The sequence below is a fragment of the Lingula anatina genome, chromosome 3 (genome assembly GCF_051362555.1).
Source record: "Lingula anatina isolate TDL-2025a chromosome 3, LinAna3.0, whole genome shotgun sequence".
NCBI classification, from domain to species: domain Eukaryota; kingdom Metazoa; phylum Brachiopoda; class Lingulata; order Lingulida; family Lingulidae; genus Lingula; species Lingula anatina.
In genome coordinates, this window is record NC_141769.1 from 29,089,423 (window position 1) to 29,105,858 (window position 16,436).

Below are 16,436 nucleotides of genomic sequence, written 5' to 3' on the forward strand. Positions count from 1 at the left end.
TTGTGTAACAGGTATTTAGCTTTTGTACTGTTGCACTAATGACGATGGTGTTTTTTACAGTAATTAATATGACTTGAATAATTAAACATTAGGACTGATAAGAGGGAACAAACATAATGATCTCAGTTTTCTCCTTGTTAAATATTAAAATATTATCTAATATCATATGCAATCCGGCTTCTCTGCAATCTCAATTAAAATTCAGTATTTTACAGAACATAAATCACTTCAAAGAAAAAATTCTCATTGATTATGAAACACTTCTTCATATTTCGAGGAGGTTCTTCATCGTAAAATATGAATCATTTGACGGGTATACATGTACAGACACAGGTAAATGCAGTCATGAATTCAAGACAGACAGGATATTAAGGAATCAAAATTTTAAATCTTGAAATAGCTATGATGCCAAATCTGTGATAAACCTTTGGTAAATGTTACACAAAATTAAGGAAAAGGAACAAGGAGACGTCTGTGCTAACCGACTAATAATTGAGCACGCCACGCCCTAACGGGCTTTCTTTTCTTGAAGGTTGAGTCACTTCTTTTCGTATCTTCCGTTAGGTCTAATATAATAGTACATTTGCACCGTGTGTCTTGTTTGTGTTTTTTAATAGTGCATTTGGTCAAAAAGATAGTGTTCATCATTATAGTAGCCTCAACAGGTGGGATTCTGAGTTAATGGAATTTTTCTACGACTTTGAGATATCTACTGTAGTAAATAATACATATAAAGGGTGGGTTCCACACGTTGACTGGCATAATAAAAATGATAAATCTGTTGTCTTGTAATATTATACTATCATATACGGTCAAAACACTGTTGAACAAGTAGCAAATTATGGATTGCTGTCAGAAAATTGTGGAAGACGAAGGTCTTTTGACAAGAAAACGAATACCGCTGCGTTTTTTTTTTCATGACAATTTTATTTGTAGACTATTTCCCTCGTTCTAAAGTTATTTAATGGAAAGGGGTCGATGAGAGTTTTCGCTGGTCCTTGATTTCCTGGCCCAGTGCCATCGACTTAATGTATAAAAACAAACACAAACAGGTGATAATGATTAGGCCGGGAAATAGATCACCACTTGAGTAAGTGCGAAAAATTATAACCACAACCACTAGTACAATGTATGAAGAAGGACTGCTTGTCATTGTGTGTTGGGGGTACCTGTGCCAGGGCGACAGATTGATTTTCCACGGATATTCAGAGATATGCCTATAAATAAATAAATAGACGGTCATTTTGGTTTTCGGTCGATTCAGTAAAAAATGTCCACGATAATAACTGTGGCCCTGGTAGAGGGTATGTTGGGAGAGGGGGCACACCATTCTTCCCCACCCGCATATCTTGCTATCTTCATCTGACACAGTCTATGTAACGTATTTCAGAGTGTGAAGTTAAACTCAGCGTAAAAAAAATAACAAAAATAAAAGTTTCCCAAGCCAAATACATACAGGGTATATGACACTTCTCGTGAACTGTTTTACGTAAATATCTCAATCAAGCGCAGATAGATTTTGATTATTCGTAATGTGAGAAAGAATTTCATGCGTCTATGATATTTATGTTTCCTCTTTGAAGTAGAGCGCAAGACAAGATTTTCGGAGTTTCATCACATTTCTGACGTCAAAATTGTAAAGTATTAATCACATCAGCATGTCCAGTACAAGTCGTACAACGCTTATAATTGAGATTAGATCGAACATGAACTTACGCACGTCAATAGGAAATAGATAATAAACCCACCGAGAAAAGAACATAATAAAGTATAATCCGTGACCCATTTCACGATTTACCTTTCTCTTCAACAAAAGCAATTGTCGTGTAATGTCAAAGACGGACTTTCTCACCGACTAAAGGTGTGTGAATGTGTGGCTCTTTTGTCACGATCTGATTGGCTGATGCGTGGAGGCGTGTATGGCAACCAACCAATCAAATCGTCACCTACTGACCCAGCCCAATAAAAGCGTAAACATAAGCACGAGGTTGGATAGCACTATAAACCCCACACAAGAAGAGCAACGTTATCGCAAAGTGACAGCTATAAGTATCAGAAGATCGTGCCTTGAGATCTCTTCACTCAAAGAAGGCATCTAAAAGAGAAAAGACTGAGACAATATCCATACAAATAAGCAAATCGACGAAATGTTCAACAAGTTTTATCTGAGCCACATGCAGGCCAAGCATAGGAAATATGCGGGTAAGTGGGCAGATGTATAGGAAGGTTCAATTCTATTAAGGTAGAGATCATCAAGTATATATGTATATATGTATTAAGTCTGCACATGACTCTTTAAATGTCTCTCTTCAATAGGCAAAAGTAGACCATTGTCAGAATTTAACTTATGTAACAAACGGATGTTTTGGTGACAACCAAAAAACAAAACAATAACCAGTCGATGTTGGGTATTTTCACCAAGCCACTGTGTTTACCAGTACACGTTGCCATTCATGTGGGGGAGTGGAGAAGGTGAGGAGCGGTTCAGTGTCATTTGTTGACCAGAGTGACCAGACACTGTAAATAACAGCAAGTCACGTAAAACACCTTTATCTCAATCCGCTTATTAATGAGAATCTCCACGCGCTTTGGTCACAGCATTTAGAATGACGAAGATAAAACGTTTACGATTGAACAATTTTACTATTTGCCACCAACAAAAAAACTTGGTGTAATATTGACGTTTGTTTGATTAGTTCTGTCGAATTCCTGTTGAGAGGAACAAGGATAAAGTATTTGAGAATTTTAGTCATGGTTCCGTCGTGACGCTGTTTTAGTATGAAAAACATGACGCACGATGTAGTAGAAACTCGCAGATCCGGTGACGTGAAAGGCACGGATGCATAGTTGTGCTTTGTCAGAACGTCGTTATTTTACTTTTATGTACTAAATAACTCCTCTATTTATTTATTTATTTGTTTGTTTGTTTGTTTATTTATTTATTTTTGGCCAACATAACATAATTATGATCACATCTCCAGTACCTTCCAAACGGATCTTTCCACAGCAAATTATCGTGCAAGGGCATGCGGCAAGCACTATTATCTAATCAATTAAAGGTGGTGTAAATATTTGAGGGAGCCGATCCACTGAAGAGGGCCAAAGTGCCTTACCGCCAAAAGCACCTAGGAATGATTCAGCTGCCTGCCTGTTTCCTTTGGGCCCCATAAACTAAACAAGACGCATCGCCTTATCGGTAGGCGCTTGAAATACCCGCGCTTCACCGACTCAGGTGGTCGTTCAGTTAACCCGTTTCTAGGAATGCCAAGTAAATATGAGCTATTTTTGAAGATCCGCCGCAGCATATAATAGGAAATTAAGTCAGTCACAGTACGCATCAAGTTCATATACCTCTGCCACGATTTCTCTTGCTCCGTGATATTGATTATAAAACCAGTGTTGATTATAGCCACGCGGTTTATCGCTGTGGTCAATTATTGACCGCTTTCACGGTCTCTACTCTGTGTTTATTGAGATTGCGCAAACAAATTCTATGTAATAAAGATTTGATGACGTAAAACATGGAATTTAAATCCAGAATGTCCCATATACTGTCGCCTTACAAAACTGGCTTGTTTTATTGGCTGTGCTAATAATAATAATAGACGCATGTAGATATACAAAGAAGAACCGGACAAAAAACAACAAGTCATAAATACTAGTACAGCAAACGTCAACGTTTGCATTGGCATTTGAAATAATTGAAACGTAACATGAGACCTTCCTCGATGTTTCAATTTATTTCTTACAATTAGAAGACTTGAACAAAATGCACCAGTACTCTGTGCCCTCTTTGTGCCCCCCCCCCCCCCCTCCTCCATTTCCCTCCTTACGATTATCCGTCCAGAATGGGAACAGTTGAAGCATCGCTACCTTTAATTTGGGAATCAGTAATAGCTAGGCCCGTATCACGTGCTTTACTCAAACCTGATTCTTTGCCAAAGATCTTGTCAAATCCTGAAAATATGATCTCCTGATATCGCAGCTGCATTTATTACTCCCCCGTTGCGACTATTCACTCCAGTAACATACATTACTTTAAAAAGTGCGCTTTTAATGCAAAATACATGTGGCCGGGAGGTAGCGCCACTGTCAGCCAGCCTCGCAGAAGGGGCGGGGCCTAACTGCGCTCATATTAACCGGTTTGTAAATGCTATTCCGCATTGCGGCTTCGAAGTTAACGCCTAGGAGAACAGACTGCCGTCTTTACAACATTTCAGGCACAGATGGGCCGTATTGTGGTCACAGTGGGTCTCAAACCTTAGATGTACTGTTGGTCAAGGACTTTTGAGTTGGTTGTCATGGTCAGTGTTGGTGATCCTTAATCCAGGTGAACTGCACGCCCGTCCGTCCGATCCTACGTTTGATCGACCTTCAACAAGGACATGCGTCTGCAAACTGACAACTGTCTAAAAATCCTCATCACCTTCTTTTCATCACCACCTTCAATCAAGACGATGGAAAGGTATATTAAATCAACCGTATTAAATGACATTAACACCACCGTTTACAGTGTATAGGCAGCATGCAAGCTGATTAACCTCTTCTTAGCAGTATTGGTCAATTCCGCGCATTTTTTTTTTTTTTTTTTTTAGCATGGGAGTCGTGTGTGATTTGCCTTAGTTTATATCGATATCAATATTTTTTATCCCTAAAAGTGCACGAAATCTGTTGCACCTAGCAGCACTGCAGCCTATTTGGTCAGTTAAATGTATAACCATCTGTAAGATGTTACGTTTTTATCGGGTTAACATGTGTTTGAATGTTGTTGACAGTCGGCCTCTTTCCTGGGATATATACGTATACACGTAGGGCCTACTACAGTGTATGCATAACTGGCATGTCAACTAGTAGGCCCACGCCGAAGCCTACAGCTGAGCGTTTATTGTTCAAATAAGTAGGCCTACACTTGTGCATTGATTAATTTCGTCAGAACTACCATTTTTAACGGGTACGCCTACAGTGTGGTTTCAGCGGTTTGTTTGTTGGCAGGTTTCAACCAGTTCATGTGACCCCGTTCACCCGAGTTTTGTTCAAAAATATCATCTGAGGGCATCGGATGTAAATAGAGTGCCGCCCTGTATTCTGAGCGAACAGATTGGCTAAAAATAAATATATATTTATACCTTAATTAGGCCTATATATCTATGAATGTTGTTGTTTTTTTTTTTTTGTGTGTGTGTGTTTTGTGGGTCTATTAAAATATCCTCCCTCCCCAATAGGCTTTTCAGCCAACGGGCAGGCCTAAAGACCTGGAAATCAATGTGTATAGGCCCTATTCCTGTTTTGAAGTTAAGATTTGATTCATATTGCTATTACGTGAACGCATGCCAGGCTCTCATATACTTTGTCTTTAATAGATAACGCAAAAACCTAGACCTGCTTATATAGATTTTAGAAAAAAAAATCAATTGACAGAGCCAATATAATCCCCCCCTTTGTTTGTCCCCTGAGCTTTCATGGCTTGTTCCTCAAAATAACCTAGATTCTGCTTGTATATCTGCCAAATATCCTAAATATTCACCAGAGGACGACCATCGAAGTAAACAAGCCATCTTATTTCTGTAATCATGCTGGTTCATTTATGATCATGACCCGTTTTACCGTATTTCTTCTTGGGACATTAGGCTAAGCTACGAATACCTTCATTCCTAGTGCTTGATCTTGTTTGTTGGTTCTCTTTCAACATGCCCGGTCGGGGCTTACGCCCGTAAATGGATTATTAATTTTTTGCAAATATTCACATTCCCATTTTGCAAATTTTATCACTTAAAAGAATTTTTTTACACGAAAGGTTGTTAATTAAACATATATATTTAGGAATAGGGAGGCATTTTGAGTATTATTTTGAAATACAGCACATAAAAACGAAGGGCCGTTTGTTGGACATGTACAATACCCATATCTTTATCGATTTTTTAGCATTCGAGTCAATGTTCTAGCGATTTGCGTTGCAGACTTCCTCTCTGCGGTCACAAAAACTGGATCGAACTAGATCTGTGTGGTTCAAACTGGTTAGAACTGGTTTTGAGAACATGGCTTTTTTATTGGTGAATGAAAATTATTCTCTGTGACGTAAGATGCTTCATGGTCAAACAAGGGAATGGCCCCGCCCTCAAATCTGTATCCTCGCCGATAATTGGCTGATGATATAATGAGATGCGGCTCTGTGTGTATGTAGTCAGCGGCATGGCAGTGAAAGTAAATTAGAATTTCTTTGGCAGTAAAGAGGTATTCGGCAGTGATATTTTCCCCCCGAACCACCATCTTGGTTCTTCGATACCACTTTTGTTGGTTCCTTGATACCATCACCGGGGAAAATGAAGAGAATCTATGTACAGATGAGTAGCTTCGTGAAGGGGAGGAAAGCGGCAGGTATAATTTTTGAGTACATGTTAGCAGAACGAAATACATGTAGATTTGACACACGTACGTGAGAGCGAGATGCGCTAATTTGGCAGTGTTCTTTTTAGGGCAGTTCTATTGGTCTTTACCATTTTGTCCCGTTCGACTTACTTTTACTTCCCGTGTATGCATAGAGATTAACTTCTTAGCTTAATCTTATAGCGATACAACGATAGTTAATCGGTGTCAAATCTATCAAAAGGCCTTCACAGTTCCGTGAGCGACGGGTTAAATGTGCATAGGCGAGGTCAATTCCCGTCGTGATTCCTTCTGCATGATTTAACAAGTATCCACGCCATGAATACCTTTTTTGTTGATAGAATTTTAAGATATTATTTATTCATGATTGTCAGGTAAACTGGTGTCGCAAACCTGGTAAATGGCTGTTCTTTTTTATTGGAATGGTGACTGTGGATGTTATTAAAGATTTAAAGTCTAAAGAAGGCTTCCATCCACAGATTATAAGTGCATGGTCTCAGCAGCAGGAAATTGAAAAATTCATCAATTATCCCCTAACTTAAAGATTCACCCTCTAAAATACATTTTACAAAGGTCAGAGCTGAATCAAGAGTAGTGACTTTTCAGTTGTTTGATATTGATTTTTTTTTTCTTTGGTGGTGGTGTTTACACAAGCATAGCAACTGCAAGTACAAAAGAAATGTTTTTTTCTATACTGGTACCTGTACATGTACTACATGTTATTCATTGCATTCCTGATTTGACATTCAGATCATACCAGTTTAACAATAAAAAAAAGGACTATTATTTATTAGAACAATAAAATAATCATAGTCTCTTAATAATTTTAGGACCAGTGGGTATTTCCATCATCCTAGGCCTCCTAAGCTTCATGCCCAGACTGTTGATTGTCACATTTCTATCCAAGACACCAGAGCCCCCATTGGAGTGGTGGCAGACCTCCGTCATATACCAGGTGTACCCTCGGTCCTTCCAGGATAGCAATGGAGACGGGGTTGGCGATTTGCAGGGTGAGTTTATGGAGAAAATTTGTTAGATGGGGGGGGGGGGGGGGGGGGGGGGATACCAGGTACCTGCATTTTACTATTTGCAGGTTCCCTTCTGTAATTTATTGCAGTGTTGTTTTAATATGAAGCATACATGTTAAATTAATCAATATTGTCTGATAAGCCAGTCTGAGGGCTTTAACTGCCTTGGTGATAAAAAAAGGGGAAGATTAATTTGGAGAAAAAAAAACTGCATAATGATTTAGTTATCGACATTTGACACAGAAACAAACACCCATTGGATGATTCACTCAAGATGACTGACAAAGGTCATGTTATGTCTGCATCTTGTGAATCAATAACATATTATAATGATATTATATTATATTATAATGACATAAATATTTTTACAGGCATCCGCTCACGACTGGACCATCTTGAGTACATCAACGCTCGTGCCTTGTGGTTGAGCCCCATGTACGAGTCGCCTATGCGTGACTTTGGCTACGACCCTTCTAACATCACTAATATTGATCCAATCTTTGGAACAATGGAGGATTTTGATGAGCTGCTGGCAGATGTGCACAGTAGAGGTAAACGCATCTTAATTGCTCTGCTCTATACTGTACTTTAAGGCTTGCTTTTCAGCCTTTTGTTACAAAGCATATATGGGGACGTAAATGATTTTTTCTCGACTCATTATTTTTAGATGTACTAAGTATGTTAAAGGTGAAACTTTTGTATTATATATGCATTATTCTTGTGTCAGTTTTGTTCCATGTTTGATAACTGTAATTCTTATTAAACTTAAATCCGAGACATTAGTTTAAATACATTATGCTTATTTATCTTAAATTATTTTTTTTTAATAGGAATGAAAATGATCCTCGACTTCATTCCTAATCACACCAGCGATCTGCATAAGTGGTTTCAGGCCAGCAAGGCTGGAGTTGAGGAATACAAGGACTACTATGTTTGGACAGATGGGAACCTGACTGCTAACGGGACTAGAGTGCCGCCGAACAACTGGAAGAGTTTCTTTGGAGACTCTGCCTGGGAGTGGGTGGAGGAACGCCAGCAATTTTACCTGCACCAGTTCCTGAAAGAGCAGCCAGATCTTAACTATCGCAACCCAAAAGTTGTGGAAGAAATGACGGTATGTGTATTTTCTGGTATAGTACATGTACTAAAAATATCTTATAGTTATTGTCAATCCAATAATTAACAATCACTTTGAATTTTTTTGATACTATTAATTTTCTGAAATAGAACATTATTTAGGCAGTTTCCACTGTCAAATTGTTTTGATCAATTTTTTAAAATTGCCCAGAAAAATCACTTATCCACATTTTATTTTCCAGAACGCCCTTCGTTTCTGGTTAGAAAAGGGAGTTGATGGGTTCCGCATTGATGCCGTCCTTACCATGTTTGAAAGCGCTGACCTCTCCCTCAACGAGCCACTGAACAACCGACCCGGCGCCGAGCTGTGGCAGTACGAGTCCTTGGAGCACATCTACACAAGCCACCAGCCAGAGACCTACGAGGTCATTGCCAAGTGGCGCCACCTGGCAGATGAATACTACCAGAAAGATGGCAACTACAGGTTCCTGGTGACCGAGGCTTATTGCGAGACCATTCAGCAGGCCATGTACTATTACCACACTGGCGCCGACATGCCATTTAACTTTGATCTCGTTTTCCTTAACCGCACCTGTGGCGGGGACTGTGTGGACAGGGCCATCAGCAACTGGATGACCAACATGCCCATTGGCAAGTGGCCAAATTGGGTTATCGGCAACCATGACAACAAGCGCATAGCAACCAAAATGGGCACCGAATTTGTGAATGCTATGAACACACTCCTTTTGCTGTTGCCAGGCACTCCAACAACTTACAATGGTGAAGAACTTGGTTTAACAAATATCGAAGTGTCCTATGAAGATACACAAGACCCCTTTGGAAAAAGATTCGGCCCTGAGAGATACCATGAGGTCAGCCGAGACCCCCCTCGAAGCCCCATGCTCTGGGACAGCACACATTCCTCAGGGTTCTCCAACGCAACAAAAACATGGCTTCCAGTCCACCCAGACTATGAAATCTTCAACGCAGAAGCACAAAAGAAATCAGAGGGTGTGACACCACTCAAAATGTACAGGGACTTGTCCTTGCTTCGACAAGAAGCTACGTTCCAAAGGGGCACATTCAGACCTCTATTGGTGGACGAGAACATCTATTCTTTTGTGAGAGAACTAGAGGGAGAGTCCCTGTATTATGTTGTTCTCAACTTTGGGAGCACAGAGGCCCAAGTTGACCTTACTGAGCAAGGGCTGCCAGAGAATGGTTTAGTGAAGCTCAATTCTGGTGATTTCCATCATAGTGACTATGATGTTGGTAAAGAGATTAAGCTCAACAAAATCTCTCTAAACCCAGGGCAGTTTCTTGTGATCAAGTACGATGTGTAATTGATCTATTTTTTTTCTTCGTCACTTCATTTTACATCACTAGTACTCAATCGTTAAAACATTTCCATTAGATCTCATGCTCATTTCCTTTCATCACATTCCTTGTTATGTTTTTTTTTTATCTTCACATATCTTCTTAATCTCTCTAATGGAGTGAAGGCAACTGTGTGTTGAACATACAGTGCACAGCATATTTGTCTCAAAGAAACGTGTCAAGCTAATATCTCATTGTTCAAGACATCGTTTAAGAGAAGCTCAATTTTATCAGGTTGGTGATTTATGAACTTGCTTATTATGACCTTAGAGGATTGTTTATCTAATGTATGACCTGATATGCTCTGAGATTGGTGGAGCTTTAAGTTCATTCGGTTGTAAATGACCATGGTCAAGTTTCACATTGACATTAATTGTACATATATTTATATCTATTTACGCATTAACGACTGTGATTTGTTGATAATATTTTTTAACAGTTGAAATAATTGGTGGATTTAACCATGGCCATTTTCTCCTGTTGTCCATGCCATGTACAATGTAAATATCTCACTGGGTTTCTGTATCAGCATATATATGGTGCTATTAACCCAAAAGCACTGGAATCTAGTGTCGGTGATCAAGTGCCAAATCGTAAATTGTTATAACATTGACGAGTAATTCTTTGGTACTTAAGTAATCATGTAATCAGATATTTTACTATTGACAAAGTCACGTATATTTTAAATTATTGCAGTACACGTTTTATGTTATAATTAAACTGTTGTTTTGTTGACTAAATTAAAAATTTTATAATTGAAAAATCACGTTTTAGTTGTTTTTATCTTAAAAGTCTGATGCGCCATTCGTAATTAAAGCATGAAATGGCGCTTAGTTCCTGGAGCGATATAGTCCCAACTTGATCGGAAGATGGACAATAAGTAATCGTATAAACAATGTGAAATATAGAACATATCTTTTAATATTTCTGTAATACTGCGGTACACTGCAAACTGATGACAATCCGATAGTAAAAAAATTATTAAGGATGCTGCATGCAGGCTTCATCCACAAGTGTGACTAAATATTTCCACCACATTCCAATCTACCCCATAATATCACAAAAAAAAATTACAAACTTATTACTAATCTGCAGGGGCGGATCCAGGATTATTTGAAGAGGGGATCCGCGTATTCAAAATTAATAAGTTTCTAACAACATAAAAAATTGAGATTGATGGATTTGTTTCAATTATCCCCCCGTTCTATATATGTGAACTATGATGGCCAAAGGCGATACTCAGTATCCAATTTAACGTGGATTTTATTTTTTTCGGGCAAGTGAAAGAGTACGGCATTACTTGAAAAAATTATGCATATTTCTCTGGCAAATGTATGTACCGTAAATTTTTACATTTTAATTGTCCTGTCGTTCAGGATAAAATCGTATAACTAACCCCTGGGCAGGAGCCAATTCAATTACTTTGAAATCGACACGAGTTTCTAGGGCGAAGGCATCATTTTCGAAATTCCCCGTGTTAACTTCGACCACTCCATGTGAAGGAAGCCGCAGGTCTTCTTCTGTGAAATCTATGGACGATTTTTCTGTGCCAAAATTGATCATGACAAGGTAACTCGGTTCGCTTTCATAAGAACGAATGAACGAATAAATGTGCTTATTGATAAACCGTGACTTAAAGGTCCCTCGGTGAAAAGATGGCTGATCGCGCGTCTTGGCCAGAAAGCGGAATCTCCGCAAAACTGATTTGCCGGCATCGTCCGCCTTTTGGGTTGCCACGCTTAGCATTTGGCTGTCTGGATGGATATGTCCGATTTTTTCTTTAGACTGGGTGAATCCAGCATTTTCGCTGATGTCCCATAACATTGGGGATTCTTTCCCTCCTGGACCTGCAATGGCATTATTCTGACCCAACTCATCACCAAAATACACCACAGGCGTGCCCGGCAAGAGCATAACTAACATATTTATCGCAGTAGCGAAATTGCGTCCCAATCGAGTTACCATTCTCTCGTTACCATGGTAACTGGTCACCCAGTTTGGCCATTTGCCAACTGGCATAGTGGTCATCCAACTCTCCACAATCCGCCCGATGCACTGACCACCGCAGGAACGCCCAACTTTTGTAAAGTCGCGGTTAACGGGCATGTCGGATGAATTGTATAGTGCCATTACGCTGCGTGCGTGCTCGTAGTTAGCGTCCGATAACAGTATTTTGGTTTGGCCAGTTTTCTCGCCATATTCGTCCAGCAGATGTCTCCAGTGGTCAAGGACCGCCCGTGATTCGGTGATGTTGCTAAGGAAACGGTGGTGCCAGCTTGGACATGGTGTCTGGCGATATGAAAATGCATATCAATGAACACATATCATTTGATAGAATTAATTTCTTCTTTCCTTCACCATTGAATGAGGAAGAGCAATATTAATTAATTAATCTCACAGATAACGTGGATGCGTTGTAATGTAAAATTAAGTTAGGAATAGGCCTACAATGCAAAATCAAGTAAGGGATTGCGTTCCACGGTTTGCATTTATCAATATTTAATCCTGAAATATACCTGCATTTCATCCTCGCTTTTTATATTCGCTGTAAGGTCTTCGTGCTCGAATAATCTGTCGACAGCTTGGAGTCTAAATCCGTCCACTCCCTGGTCTAACCAGAATCTCAAACTTGCCTGAACAAGATTAAAGTAAAGATAGTTACTAATTGCCTCTAAAAACTGATACTTAGTTTAAAGTGATTTTTCACAAACAGTTATGCTACCAGGTAGGGTGAAGAAATGATTCAGGACATCGACGTTCTAGTCGTTGCCTATCGATATTTCAGCTTTATAGGATATTCTAATCCCTCAACCCTCTCCCGTCCAAAAACAGTAAAATCAAAATAAAACTTATGCTGATTTAAAACCTCTTTCGAGAAGACTCATGATGTTTTAGGATACTTTTTGACATTATATTAGCCTGTACATCAGTTTGATTGCGATAGTTGAGCTGAAGATAAAATGACAATACCGTCACTTCAGCCACCACATCCGGGTTGCGGTAGTTGAGATCAGGCAGTGACCGTGAAAACTGATGCAGATAAAACTGTTGACGTTCTTCGTCCCACTCCCAGGCAGAATGGCAGGAATAATCCTTCCAGTCACTTGGCCGGCCTCGCTTTCCATTTTCGAGTAGGACACCGTCGGACCATATATAAAAATCTTTATATTTCTGACTGCTTTTTCTGCTCGCTTGAAACCACTGGTGCTGATCGCTTGTGTGGTTTGGAATAAAATCCAGTATTATTTTCTTGCCTATCAATGGCAGAATAACATTGAATTAATAACAAACCTAATGTAAAAAAAACTTGCCGAAAATGCTAACATGTGAGGCAATATATTCTTTTTCTTAACAAAAAAGTGAATAGGCATATAATAGAGATAGAATGAATGTATGTTAGAATTGCTTTTAAAACTTTTAAAACATTTAATTTAAATTGATACATACAGAGCTAATGAAACTCTTCTCTCATCTGCTTTTAAAACGATGTGATTTGAATAAGCCTATATAAAAAGGAATGTATGTCGCATTGCCCCTGGTTAGATTTAAAAAAAAAACAATCATACTCTGTCGAAAATCAAATTTCAGAGAAGCTTTAATATCTTTCAGTTTTACAGGTGAAGTCGTGCACTTACCTTTGGCGTGGGCACTCTCTATAAGACGTTTAAAGTCCTGATGTGTGCCTAGCGCGGGGGCAACCTCTGTAAAACTTGTCACACCGTACCCTGCCCCGCTGCCACTGTGTTCATACACAGGACCCAGCAGGATGGCATTAACACGGATGTAGTCGAAATAGTCCAGCCGGTCAGTCAAACCTTAAATATAAGCAGAATCATTTTAATGAACACGGGCATAATATGATGATATACATGTATTGAAGTGTTCACCATAATTAATCACTGTAATAAAATGATATATGATGATTTCGGAATTAATTTAGCTAATGCGTCAGGCGCGCATTAATTATTTCAATGAGCATAGATAAACAAATGATTTCTTAATGGCTGCAACGTTTACTTCACGGTTATTTCATATAATATTGGTTTGCTGTTAAAGAGGGACTGCAGACAATAAAAATGTTCACTATTTTCTTAATTGTTTTAACGTTGCCTTGTATGATAGGTCATTGCATTTTAATACCAGCCTTACATGTCCTCATTTCAGTGTAAGGGCGGGTGCCGAGATAACGGCATATCACGTGCATTGGTAAGTCAATGAGTTCACATACGGATGAGAGGATGTTCTGGGGAGTGGGGGGGGGGGGGGGGGGGGGGGGGGGGGGCAGGGGGGGGTGCTAGGAAGGAGGGTTGTGGGAGTGGAGGGAAGGCATGTCAATACATTACAAAAAATAGATCAATAGAATATAACCATGACTTTTAATACCTAGAATTTCAGCTAACCTCATTTTAACCAGATGTTAGAAAATAAATTGCCAGTCTCTCTCTCTCTCTCTCTCTCTCTCAAGCACACTCACACGTGCGCACACACACACACACACACACACACACACACACACACACACACACACACACACACACACACAAGCACGCATGAATCACGGAACTCGAAGGCAAAACACACACGGACACGCACACATGCACATAAACACACACACACCTACATGTACGTGCGCGCACACACACTCAGACAATATGATGATCTCTTACCTTTCAAGTCCCCGACTCCGTCTCCATCACTGTCCTGGAAAAGCCTGGGCTCCACCTGATAGATAATGGAAGTCTGCCACCATTCTAGTGTTGGCTCGGTTGCGACAGGAAAAAAGGTCACCACGAAGTACCGTGGAATGACCAAAATCACACCGAGAAGTATTGTCACAAGCACAGACTGCGAAATGAACGAGACGTACTCCCATATTTCCGCGGACAGCGGTTGCGACTTTTTCCATCGAGGAGCGGGTTTCCATTCGGGCACTTGGTCCGTGCACACTTCGGAGGTGACGGTAGGGGCTTGACGCTGTCGCACGGACATTTTGATGACCACGCCGCAGCGACCAGAGATGTTATACGTGAGATTTGACACACATTGATTGAATTGATCATTCTAAACGGGGGAACCAAAGTCCGTTTACAGAACGATATATTTATTTACTCGCACTGTGCTAAATAATTCCCTTATCTCTCTGGCCCGACCTGCGGTTGATTTCATAGCATTGTTGTAGCACATCAATCAGATAGGGAGTTGGGTGGAGAGAGCAGGCTATTTTACATAGGAAATAACGAAACAAACGTGTTTTTATTTATCCATTTATTTTATTATTTATTTTATTATTTTTTTATTTTATTTATTTATTTATTTTTTATTATTATTATTTTATTTTTTTTTTTTTTTTTTGAGAATGGTTATGTGTGAGGTAAGCTGTCACCCGAGCGATATATGCCATAACACCTCGAGCGCCAGCGAGAGGTGTTCATGGCGTATATATTGTGAGAGGGTGACAGTGTATTATTTAACATACATACAGAGAAAAATGCAGTCATTTCATCCTAAAACACCCCTAAAACCGAATAAAGTGACCCTATATCACGCTCTAGAGATGTTTTATGGAATAAACTCATCCACGTGCGCTGGTCACCTCCCACCAAATTCTTACGTAATGTCTGACCAATTTGGTCAATTTTTGCTAAATTCTTGTTGTGGATGTTCAGCTCGCTTGAACAGTATTTAATCCACCTTCGACACTGACCATGCGCGTTTCAGCTGAGCCACACCTAGCTGGGACTGCTGCGGAAAAAAGGTACCAAGGCCACTTCTTTTTAGTGATAAACAAGGAGCGTCGGACCGGAATTTAGTCAAATTAATTTTTCAAAAGTGCAAAGTAATAAGAAATGTACATTTTTGTGATATTTCTAACAAAGATGCAGTTTCGGAATATAGTCAAAGTCAGACGGATGTTTATTACTAGTCCACAGGAGTAATCATTCTACGTTTTGGTGACATTTTTTACTAGGAGGCGGTTTCGGAATATACATGTGCTGGTTTTCAGAGCATTCATGTGCTACATGAAATTACAAGTATTTCTGATTAAGAGGAAGAATGAACAGCTTAAAAACAAAAGGTAAATAAAACAACCGTCGTTAAAAAGTTTAGATTTACAAATATTTTTGTATGCACGTGTGCCTTAAATGTAAAAAATTCCCGTTTCCAAACCATACCCATATGATATGACTTAGTGTAATAAAATGATAAATAATAATTGTTGAACGTGAAAAGTTTATGCTAACTTTTAAGAGTGTGAGAGATTTAAAATTTGTCTAGGTACATAACGCAAGTAAAGTCACTATTTTCTTGATACCAAGAAGGTTACATGTTAAGCTCTGTCTTCGGCTTTCAGCATTTTAGAAACCTCGACTGATTTAACCAAGATGTAGTCTAGAAGATTACATCGAGGTTATAAATCCGAGTTTTCCGAGAGACGCTACGCAGAAATGTCGAGTGAAGCAAGATATTTCAGGGTAGCGGCTCGAGGTTACCCTCGATCTTCACTGAAGCTAAGCTAAATGGACAGGCTTCAGTGATCAGCATATCGCCACGGTCACATAACAGCCCTAG

At 39.5% G+C, this 16,436-nt stretch overlaps 2 protein-coding genes across 4 annotated transcripts; one reads left to right on the top strand and one right to left on the bottom strand.

Moving 5' to 3' along the window:
* Positions 1–1,996: 1,996 nt before the first annotated feature.
* LOC106181873 (maltase 2) lies at positions 1,997–10,629 on the top strand. Of its 3 annotated transcripts, none has more exons than XM_013566395.2 (5): positions 1,997–2,202; positions 7,215–7,394; positions 7,784–7,963; positions 8,243–8,526; positions 8,732–10,629. In XM_013566395.2, the coding sequence occupies exons 1-5, from the start codon at positions 2,148–2,150 to the stop codon at positions 9,830–9,832; spliced, it is 1,800 nt and encodes a 599-aa protein (XP_013421849.2). In that variant the 5' UTR covers positions 1,997–2,147; the 3' UTR covers positions 9,833–10,629. The 3 variants fall into 3 exon arrangements, with proteins under 3 accessions (XP_013421849.2, XP_013421850.2, XP_013421848.2); XM_013566396.2 differs by lacking the exon at positions 1,997–2,202 and adding an exon at positions 4,151–4,465; XM_013566394.3 differs by lacking the exon at positions 1,997–2,202 and adding an exon at positions 6,168–6,375.
* LOC106181874 (maltase 1) lies at positions 9,956–15,034 on the bottom strand. Its single transcript, XM_013566397.2, has 5 exons — positions 14,534–15,034; positions 13,502–13,681; positions 12,837–13,120; positions 12,383–12,499; positions 9,956–12,155 (listed from the first exon to the last, which is right to left on the bottom strand). The coding sequence occupies exons 1-5, from the start codon at positions 14,853–14,855 to the stop codon at positions 11,223–11,225; spliced, it is 1,836 nt and encodes a 611-aa protein (XP_013421851.2). The 5' UTR covers positions 14,856–15,034; the 3' UTR covers positions 9,956–11,222.
* Between the last annotated feature and the right edge of the window lie 1,402 nt (positions 15,035–16,436).

Excerpts from the sequence above, each read along its gene's own strand:
- LOC106181873 (XM_013566395.2), top strand. The coding sequence starts at position 2,148 with ATGTTCAACAAGTTTTATCTGAGCCACATGCAGGCCAAGCATAGGAAA. Across the intron at positions 2,203-7,214 it reads CAAGCATAGGAAATATGCGG|GACCAGTGGGTATTTCCATC; the intron begins GTAAGTGGGCAG and ends TAATAATTTTAG. Across the intron at positions 7,964-8,242 it reads GGCAGATGTGCACAGTAGAG|GAATGAAAATGATCCTCGAC; the intron begins GTAAACGCATCT and ends TTTTTTTAATAG.
- LOC106181874 (XM_013566397.2), bottom strand. The coding sequence starts at position 14,855 with ATGTCCGTGCGACAGCGTCAAGCCCCTACCGTCACCTCCGAAGTGTGC. Across the intron at positions 13,682-14,533 it reads CGGAGTCGGGGACTTGAAAG|GTTTGACTGACCGGCTGGAC; the intron begins GTAAGAGATCAT and ends CTTATATTTAAG. Across the intron at positions 13,121-13,501 it reads AGAGAGTGCCCACGCCAAAG|GCAAGAAAATAATACTGGAT; the intron begins GTAAGTGCACGA and ends TGCCATTGATAG.